Source organism: Crocuta crocuta, unplaced genomic scaffold (genome assembly GCF_008692635.1).
Source record: "Crocuta crocuta isolate KB4526 unplaced genomic scaffold, BGI_CrCroc_1.0 scaffold134, whole genome shotgun sequence".
Taxonomy (NCBI): domain Eukaryota; kingdom Metazoa; phylum Chordata; class Mammalia; order Carnivora; family Hyaenidae; genus Crocuta; species Crocuta crocuta.
In genome coordinates, this window is record NW_027530183.1 from 1,685,116 (window position 1) to 1,695,841 (window position 10,726).

A 10,726-nucleotide genomic window follows, 5' to 3' on the forward strand; every position below is an offset into this window, starting at 1 on the left:
AGAGAGAGGAAGACACAGAATCTGAAACAGGCTCCAGGCTCTGAGCTGTCAGCACAGAGCCCGATGTGGGGCTCAAACCCATAAACCGTGAGATCATGACCTGAGCCAAAGTCGGATGCTAACCAACTGAGCCACCCAGGCGCCCCTAGTTTCTCTTTAAAAGGTCCCCTTTCATCCTTCTCAAAAGTATTGGGAAATAAAAGTACTGTACCCGTCAATTATTTAAAATGTGATGTATACCAGTTTATTTCAGTTTATCATATGCATTTTTTATTTTTAGCATCCTGATTTGGATCTATGAATTTTTATACATATATACTTGCTTTTCTTTCTCCATGCATTGTATGATAGATATTTAGAAAATACAGACAAACAGACAAAAGAAATAACATGCAAAATAATAATAACTGATGACAACCCAGAATTAATGTTTTTTTCCATTCCATTCTTCTTCCTAAACGTATTTTTTATTTGTTTATCCTTTTTTTCCATATAATTATAGTCAATGCAGATATCCTGTATGTGAGGAACTATATAAAACTATGTAAACTTCACAGGTTTTAAGAAAATATAGTTAATGGAAATTGATATTCATCATAAAGTATGTATGTATGTATGTATGTAATCTGTATACCCAGTATTGGGCTCAAACTCATGACCCTGAGATTGAGTCCCATGCTCTTCCAACTGAGCCAGGCACGTCCACCATCATACAAGTTTAAAACTTTGACTTCAGACATCATTAAGTCTGGTCCCATTATTTCATATCTGAGGACAGTGAAACCCCTCAAAGATCAAGACGAAGTCAACTTTAAGATTGCTATTCCTTTCATTGCCTTCTGCTGAGAAGCCATCTAGAAACTTTTTCTTGAACAAGGGAGGGGATGAATAAATGAACTTTTAGTTCATTGAACAAAATTTTAGAAGCCCCCTGCTATCCCTTTTCTTATATTTTTCTCTTTAATTATTTTTTTGAGACAGTACAAGTGTGTGGGGGGGGAGGGCGGAGAGCAGAGAGAGAGGGAAAAAAAGAGAATCCTAAGCAGGCTCCACACAGAATCCTAGGCAGTGTTCAAACTCACAAAGCTGTGAGATTATGACATGAGCCAAAACCAACAGTCGGTCCCTCAACCAACTGAGCCACCCAGGCATCCCTATTTCTCTCTTTAAGAAGAAAAGGAAGCCTGGTATTTGAATGTTTGACATGTGCATTTCAAAATGAAATGAGAAGGGCTGGGCTATACTGCTCAGTGGTTGAGAATGTAGCCGGCAGCACCTTTTCATCAAGCTCTGGTGAGGGTTATATTAGATCATGGATACAGGGTACTTAGCACAGTGCTTGGCCTACAATAAACTCTCAGTATTTGCACATGTAAAAGGTATGCATATAAGATTACTCAGTAAACTGTAAAGGTTTATTAGTATTATGTGGTCCAACTGCTGAATTCTAAGACTAATTTTATAATAAGCAGGATATTAACTCTGTTTTTAAACCTGTAAATTATGGGTATGCCAGTTGCTAACTAGAAACTTAAGGTTCATAAGATGAAATATATAAAAGTGAAAAAGGATTAAGTATAAATAAAGGACTTTAGTCTATGGAGACTTTTAATGCAAATTCATATATACCAACAGCTGAGAGAAAACATTGCTCAGTTTTTAGTCCTTCAGATCATTCTGCAAGATGGCAGATTACCTATAAAAAGTCAGTGCACAGTGCCTTCTCGGGGAAGCTATCCTTCGCTGCTTGTCTAAGCCCAGCATCAGTCTTGATACCAAGTGACACTTTGGAACACCGATTCTACAGGTTGATAAACTGCAAAGTTTCTACATGATGATAATTCACCTGATGAGTGGTATCATCTAAACAATCCTCAGCCCCCTTCCTTTTTGTTTCCATTAGAAGTGTCCAGAAGGAAGACCGCACTCCTATGGCTGAAGAATACAACGAATATAAGCACATAAAGGCAAAATTAAGGCTCTTGGAGGTGCTCATCAGCAAGAGAGACACTGATTCCAAGTCCATGTGAGGGACACAGCCCCAGCCCACGCTCAGGGGGCTGACAGTGCAGGCTGGACTTGCCACCCACCTCCCCTGGTAAATAGCAGCTCTGCGAACGCTGGCAGGCAGCGTGGGAGCGGGACCTGCAAAGCACGCAGGCCTACTGCCTCCGGGCCTTCGGGATCAGCTCCAGTGTCCATTGCCTGCCTTTTTAGAAGCTGCCCGCATGGAAGAGGGCAACTTGCTTTGACTTAAGACTTTTGGAAGGGACAGTCAAGATCCCGCAGGCGCACATAGACACTGTAGGGGAGGCTTTCCTAACGCTGGCCCTGCCAAGTCACTACATTGAGACACACTCATCTACAGAGAATATACACTATTCTTCCCCGGATAACTGAGAAACAGGAGACCATTCTCTGTCTAACTGTGATGAAAACAAGCTCAGGACTTCCCTCTGGAGAACGAACTGGCGATGCAGGTCCATGTTCTCTTTGCACCCAGTAAAGTGGGAACACGCGCTGGAGCCCTGTTTGCTGCCTCGGCCATTCTCGTGACCTTTCCACAGAGCTGCGTCCTTCCCCGCCCGTGTGAATTGTGTCCCCTTCAGTTCTCAGGAAGATGGAAGCTGCATCTGCCCAAAATGGCAGCGCAGTCATCTGTTTGATGGTGTGTTTCTTCAAGACTTCCTCAGCTGGCAAAGTATTTTGATTCCTGACTAGGACTGGATCATCTGCAGAGGCTGGAGGGAATATAGCTATATTAATGTTGATTTTTAATTCAGGCAACAGGTCGAAGACCCTGGAAAATTCTATCCTGAACATGGATTGCACTTATCAGTCTCAGATTTTAACACTAAACACTAAGCAAGGCCAGCATGCTATGACATCCTGTTTGGGGCTTGGTTTCATTTTGGCTCTAACCAAACATAAAAGATCTTGCTTACCCCTTAGCTTAAGTGTTGAGGATCATGAGAGAGAGAAAGAAAGAGCCTGTGTGCTAAGCCTTCTGAGTACTTACCAGAGTTTAATTTTTTTTTTTCAAAGTAATCCTGCACTAAAATCCCCTGAGGTGTAAATGTAGCCCTCAGAACTGAGCCCAAGGTGGAATCTAAATCACACTATTTTCAAGATCGTGTACGTATAAAGAGAAAAATAATGGTGTGTGGTCACGTATGACTGTAATTTTTTTCAAAGACTGTGTCACAAAGCTGTCTATATTAGACATTTGGGGAAGACCAGGGAATTTAAAACACCAAACCATTCATCTCTTACTGTGCTGATGTCACCTGTGATTTGTTGTTCCTTTTTAACCTTCTGCGTCTGCATTGAGGAAAGTGATTTCTGTTTCTGCCTGTCCATCCAAGCCCCACCTTTGTGCTTGGTGAGGTTGAGCTCAAGTGTCTGCACGCCAGCCGCTCGTTGCCAAGAGAAGGCATTTCAGCAGGCTCTGCCTTTTGAAAATCATGTCGCAGGATGAACAGGAGAGCAAGACTGCCCTCCTCTGTTTTGAGAGTTGTTTTCTTAAAGGGTACTATTTTGTTTTGTTTGATAAGAAGAAGAAAATAAAGAGAACGATAAGCCCTATACAGACCAGTTGTCAGTTTCAAAATGGGCTCTTGAGAAACTGGTCGGATTGGATTAATAGCAGTGTTTTCCATTGCTGAGGTGAGGTAGAAGCTGTTAGTTGAAAATCGTCGGGAGGGGGGATAAAGAATACCTTCAAGTTTGCTCTTAACAGTAATCATATAGAGAAGCATGAGCTGTGTGTTGGAAGTGCCCTGTTTTAATCCACACATTTAAAGAAGGTACATAATCCTACAAATTTAAATGTACATGAATATATAGTTTGGTATTCTTTGCTCTACTGTTTACATTACAGATCACTATAATTTCAAGGAGTTATATTATAAATAAAATTAAGCACTTTAGGACATTTTCTATTTTTGAAATCTGAACATGAATCATTCACATGACCAAAAATCATATTTTTTAAAAGAAATACATGTCTAGTCTGTCCTTTTTAAGTAATTATTCTCTTAAATAAGCTATAATATAAATCAAATCGTTACCAGTTAACCTTTAAAGCACATCTGTTTAAGAGTATTGTTTTGAAAATACTAATATGCTACCTACAGATTTTAAAAGAAAAAATGCTATATAAATGAGAAGCTACTAAATGTTTGAAACCTGTTGTTTCTGCCAAAGGTAAAATAAGTAGAAGATTTATCCAGGACTCCCTATTCAAATTTGTATGACCGAATAAAAGAAAACACCAAGTTGCAGTCAAATAAATTGTGTATGGAATGTTGTTTTCCTTTGTAATTTCTCATCTATCTACTTCGTAGAATGGCGCCCACATGAAAGGCGGAAAAGCCCTGTTTACACGGATCCTATTTGAAGACGTGGCAGTAGGTTCTGGATCTGCCAGAAAGGCTGAGGCAAATTTGTTTCCACAGCAACCATTTCTGCAGCCCAGGGTCTCGTGGCCCTAGAGGCAGTGTCTTAATTGGCTTCATACAGAATACTCTGGGCTGGGGTTTCTCCTTTGCTCTCTTGGGATTGTGTGTGTGTTTATTAGCGCATGCCAACAAAATAAATGTCAAGGGTTATTTAATAACAATGATAAGTAAAGGTAAGGCATGAATAAACTTGATGGTATGATTGTAAGAATTAGAAATAGCAGAGGCTTGTAATTTTCACAGGCATTTGCCTTTTATTGTGTTTAGTCTGGAGTAAACATTGAAATGAATGTTTATATTCGGTATGGTATCATTACTGCATTTCATCTCTGCACCATTTAGTTCGAATCTCACTTTGCAGACGTGTATGTGCAAGGTTTAGGATCAGGGCCTGCTGAGAAGTTTTTCAGACAGCTGGTTTGCCTTCAACTGGTAGAAGAAAGCTCACACAATCTCAGTGATCTCCCAATTCAGGTGAAATTTCTGTGGAAGACCAAACCAAATTTCAAACCGGGGAACTAATATTTTTTTAATTGCTAGCTATAAAATGCATTGAGAGCTAAAAAATTAGATTTCTTCCCTTTAGTTGACTGAAGTCTAAAGATTATTATTTATTGCCTAGGCAGGGCTCAGCCATGTCTTTGTGTGTAACACTGGTGTAATTTTTGCGTTGTTTCGTTCTGATGCAATTCTTGCGCGGTGGCAGAAGAGGCTCCTGCAGGGTGTGCCTGCTCCCAGGTGTAGCATTTCTGGACGAATGCCGCAGGGCTGTGCTTAAATCATAAATGTTGCACTGAGATGTCCTGAGGCCAGCAGTCCTGGAGCCCCTGAGGGCTGAGCATTTGTTAGTGTGGTTGAGCTTGGAATTCCTAATAAGCTGCATATTTAGGTTTGTAAAAGGGGCAGTCATGGTGCCAGTTAGGTTGGTTCTTTCTGGAACTTCATAGTTCTCAGCAGACAGAATTGGGCCCAGTATCCAGAACTGATCAGATTTATAAGGAAAATCTGATCCTTTGTTTGTTGATGAACTTAAGAGATTCTTAATCTGATAACAAAGATGCCGCTTTTCTTAACAGTAGCACCTCACTACTTTTGATGGCATGTTTATACTTGAATACCATAAACTATTCACTGCTTTACAAAAAGTTGGTGATAGTCTAAATTCTGTTTTGGTTTCAAGATGAATCTTCCTGACACACTGCTTCCTGGATTTTAAGGTAGTTTCTGCATCATGATCAACACCTCCTTGATGTTCTTTTCAGTATCCACTTGGTTACATCAATAGGGGGAGACAAAACTGTACTAAAATGTGAAGCCGTGTTCCTTCTGAAGCCCACATGTGTGGCAAAACTCACAATGTGCTGTTTTCTTTTATTCCCTTCTTTCATGTTTTCTCCACTTGATCCACAAAATGAGTATATTTTGATATAAGACTAGCTACATATATTTTCAAATGTTCATTCAAATTGTGCACACTCACACTTTGCATGGTGACCAACATGGCATGCTCCAAACAAGAATGATCTATATGTCAGGCAGTGCACTGGGGCACTGGCCGCCTTGCAGAGTCCCTAGAGTGTGCCTGTGGGCACCTGCATTCTTATACCACGATCCTTCATAATAGGTGTGCATAGGCTGAGGTCAAGATGTACACAAACATGTATGAAAAATGAAATAAAAACTTGTATACCTACAAGTTCATGTGGCTGTGAAGCTGCAGTTATGTCTCTAGAAACTCTGATTTTGCCTGGAATCCAACCTGTTATGGTCATGCTGGTGTCTTGAGAAATCAGTTTGGCAGATCTGTTTCTCAGTCTGAAAGCACCTATACACACGGTCATGAAAATCTCCAAGAGCAGATACAATTTTAGTTAATAACATGGGCCCAGAATGTTTACATGACATGTAAGCAGAAAGTATTTGAAATTACAGTTGTCCTTTTTTAAAATGTAAACTCAATGAAAAATGTTATGTACATTTTTGTACATGACTGTATTTTGTATAAACTTAAATAAAATATTTTTCACTGTGAATGTTCTGAAATTTTTGACAAAATCAGGAGTGTATGACAGCTGTGTGTGCCCTGCTGTTCCCTGAACTCCCCAGAAGCTTTATGAGGATTAAATTTTTGTTATTCTGTTTCCAGGAAGGTCACTGCAAGGTGAAGCAAACTCATTACAAATTAGGCATGCCCATGGATCTAGGTAGGAAAATGGGCTTGTGCTCTGCTCTGCTGCCTTTAAAAAGATTCATGGAAAGGGCTGAAGGGGCAGAAGTGAAGGCACTAAGCTAAAAGAAAACTTGTTTAATTACATATATTTACAAAGTCAATGAGGCCATTATAGTAAATATATTAGCCACTTACTATTCTGAAGCTACTAAGGCCAGTAGGATACTAGAACTCAGAGGAAAAGGCACATTTGAGTTTGAAGTGAGCCTCTTGACCCATGAGTCATCTGCCACAGGCCAGGCACTGCCTCATGAGTGCCTCGAACAGCCTCCAGAATTGGGGGGCACAGCTAAGAACACATCCCATGATGGTTAGGCATGCAGGCATGCAGGTATTCTTTAAACCACGCATGTCATGTGGGCTCCAAATGCCCAAAGTGAACATTAAAAATATAAAGCCTAGGGGCACCTGGGTGGCTCAGTTAGTTAAGCATCTGACTTCAGCTCAGGTCATGATCTCACAGTTCACGGGTTCAGGCCCTGCATCGGGCTCTGTGCTGACAGCTCGGAGGCTGGAGCCTGCTTTGGATTCTGTGTCTCCTTTCTCTGTCCCTCCCCTGTTCATGCTCTCTCAAAAATAAACATTAAAAATATATATATGTATATACACACACATATGTGTATATATATATATAGAGAGAGAGAGAGAGATTGAACCTGACATTTTTAAAAAGAGGCTTTGAGTACTGCCCAGGATTCCAACAGAGATGTGTCTTCTGGCCAACAAAGACACAGAACCTCTAATGATGGTGCGATTTAATGCCGTTCTGCCAAAACTGCAGCTCATCCTGAATAATTTAACTTTTGAAACACCAGGTAAGTAACATTAAGGCAGAAGTGGCAGGCAGCATTTCATGATGCCTCCCTTTTCTTAAATCATATTTTCACATTGACCCTGTGAGGGACCAGGAAGTGATGCTCGCCCCAAGTACAGCAGGCTTTGCAGCCTGTTGGCAGAGGGAGGTGGTCCTTTGAAGCCCTCCCCCTCCCACCCCCAGAGCAATGTTGGGACTACCTAAATGGGAATTTCAGAACAGGGACCTATGCACGGTGGGGAAAGGCAGTCCTTCAGTTTAGAGTTCTTACCTCTTCTAGAAATAGATTGTGAATCTTGTAAAACAAAACATACCATAGTTATCCCTAAGCTGGGTCAGCTTATCAAGGCAACACACACACACACCATAGAATTTCACATTCAATAAAAGGCGAAAGGCAAAATTCCCAAATGTATGTTCAGAATCCTAGCTGGCAGGCAGACAAATGAGGTTTGGCAGGAACTGGGGTTGTTGACAGCTTGGTTCTCACTTTTCCCTTCCCTCAACAAGGCTTCTACCACAGGGTGGCTCCGTGTTGTGCAGCATCTGCTCAGGGAATGTGGCCCAGTGCAAAACACAAGAATGGAGTCTCTCAGATCCCTCCGACCTCCGTGTCTTCATTGCACCTGTGTATGTATAAAGTATAGGTGACCGTGAATTCTGAAACTTACCATCTTTTAGATGCTGGAATTTTTCTTTAATTTCTCGAAAGCAATTCAAAGATGCTCAGAAATCTTTGTCATGCTTTGGTTGGGCAGCTTGGAGTACTCTTGGGAAGATATTTTGAGGATTTTTCTGTAATTGTTACTTTTAAAGAACTTAAAATTCCTAGACAAGATTCAGTGGAGGGGAGGGAAGAGAGGGGGAGTGTGAAGGATATACTGCTCTCTGTAGCAGAGAGCAGTGCCTCTCAAACTTGAACATGCATGTGAATATCTAGGGGTCTTGTGGTACAGTAGCCCTGGGGGAAGGAGGGAAGGTGCACAGACATCCTGCATTTCCAGCAGGCTTCCAGATGCTGCCATGCTGCTGGTCCAGAGATCCCACTTTAAGTAGAGGGTGCAGACTGTATCCTGGGCATTTGCGGAAATGAGCAGCTCCAAAAACTAAAGTTAACAGAGAAAAGCACGTATGACAAGACCAGCAGAGGCCGAAGACTGCTTGATGCTTAAGGCCCAGACTGCAGACCGACAGCCTAGCTTTACGATCTGGGTACCTTGCTCACTCTCCCTGCCTCTGTGTCTTTATCTGAAAAATGGGAATAACCATAGTAGTTTATGGGGTTATTATGGAAATTTACCTGGATGAACATAAAATAAGCACAATAATAAATCTTCACTAAAGAATGGTGGTGGGTTATTATTATCAACATTGAGACAAAGATTCTATGCTGAAGTCCAATAAGACATTTAGACTTGTATTTCCCATACATCACTCTCCTTACCTTTTGATTCCGTTTGTAATAATTCATAAACAGTGTATGTACTTCCAGCACTTTAAACACAAATTCGTGGTTAAGCGAGATTTTAGGGGAATGCTGACCCATTCTCTTGAGGGGAAAATAAAATTGCGACATGATATTCTCAAGCAAATTGCGTCAAAACCTCTGTGTGGCTTTCTTAGAAAGATCTATGCTTGCTAAATTCCTTCCCTCACAGAGCAGGGCAAACTCCTCTGGTTCTGCTCCCCAAAACACTTTGGGAGGTCCAAACCTGCTCACACCCATAAAAGGGATTTATAGTCTGAGACAGCAGCTGAGACCAATGTGGGAATGCCTGAGTTCTGTGAAGGAACAGAATAACCTTTGAACTGATCCTAGGTCACTTGGTGTCCTGAAATTTCTGTCTCAGGGTATATTTTTAAACAACTAAAACTGAAGCATACCCCAGGGAGGAGAGCTGCTTGGATTGTGGCATGCTATTTTTTAAAATGTTTATTTATTTTGAGATAGAGTGGGAGAGTGGGAGAGAGATGGGGGAGAGGGGAATAGAGAGAGAGAGAGAGAGAGAGAATCCCAAGCAGGTTCGTGTTGTCAGTGCAGAGCCCAACTCGGGGGCTTGATCCCAGAAACTGTGAGATCATGACCTGAGCCAAAATCAAAAGTCAGAAACTCAACTTACTAAGCCACCCAAGTACCCTTGGATTGTGGCACAGTCTTAACCAACATAGTAAATGTCATCAATCCTGGGGTCCCCCCCACTCCCTCATGGGTCCCAGAGGGACAAACTGAAGGTGCCACTGCTCAATAGCACAACAGGATTTGGTGCAAATGATTTTACTGTCTAATTGAATACAGCCCTGCCCCCTATTACCCCAGAAATGTAGAAACTCCTAACAGTCTGCCAGTGATTTGAACTTGAGAGTCCATGAGCCTGCTACAAAAACATCTGAGCTTCTGAGAATGCCTAGCATGAAAGATCAGGAGACCCATTTTTAACAACAAGAAGCCTTTGGCAGTGACAGGCTGGTCCTGCTGGGACTGTGAGCCAGTACCTAGTTGGCACTTCCTGTTCACCTTCACCCCCAATAGCTCTGGCCTCTTATGATACCATGGGGAATGGGGTTATTTCCGAATCTGCTCTTGGGCTTTCTTTCTCTCCTAATCCTAAAGAAAAGGTGACCATGAAAAACTAGTCTGGTTTAATGTTTGCCTTCTTCTGAGTGTGTGTGTGTGTATTATTTAAATTTCTCAGAGAGTTCAACACCAATGGGAGCTGAATCAGTAATTGCCAGAGAGTGTATCCAAGTTCCCTGGGATTAGGCCCAGGAAAATCCGCTTTTAAAAGATCTGAAGACCATGTGATTATGTACCCTGCCAAGCATCCAGCCACTCTTGGAAGAAAGGGGGGAAAAGAGCTGACATCTGAACTAATTTTCTCCATGCTACACATAACTCGGGAGCACACACTCCATTACTTTTGGAAGGACACAAAGCACCCAAGCTTGGATTAGCTAATCAGTGGGAGGGGCTGTTATTATGACAGATCCAAAGAGTCTGCCCACAATTGGGTAGACACCTCTGCCAGCACCTGTTCTGTTGCATGTCCTGGTTTCCAGAAACCCAAACCCAAGCTGCCCTACCTACATTTGAGCCAGTCTGGGTTAGCATCCCAAAGCAGGGAGTCATAGAGACCAACATTTCCCACACTTTTCACAGGGCTCTGTTCTATGAGGTTTACTCCTCTTTCATCACCAAAAGGGTTTGACAGGCACGATGGTAGC

General features: G+C 41.8%; 1 protein-coding gene across 4 annotated transcripts in view; it reads left to right on the forward strand.

Moving 5' to 3' along the window:
• The window catches only part of FAM13A (family with sequence similarity 13 member A), a 374,408-nt gene extending 367,915 nt beyond the window's left edge, over positions 1-6,493 (forward strand). For 3 of the 4 annotated variants that reach the window (XM_077765111.1, XM_077765109.1, XM_077765115.1), the window contains one exon: positions 1,904-6,493. In XM_077765111.1, coding sequence (XP_077621237.1) covers positions 1,904-2,030 — 127 coding nt within the window. In that variant the 3' untranslated portion in view covers positions 2,031-6,493. The remainder of the gene's footprint in view (positions 1-1,903) is intronic. The other variant, XM_077765110.1, reaches the window with a different exon arrangement.
• Positions 6,494-10,726: the final 4,233 nt, after the last annotated feature.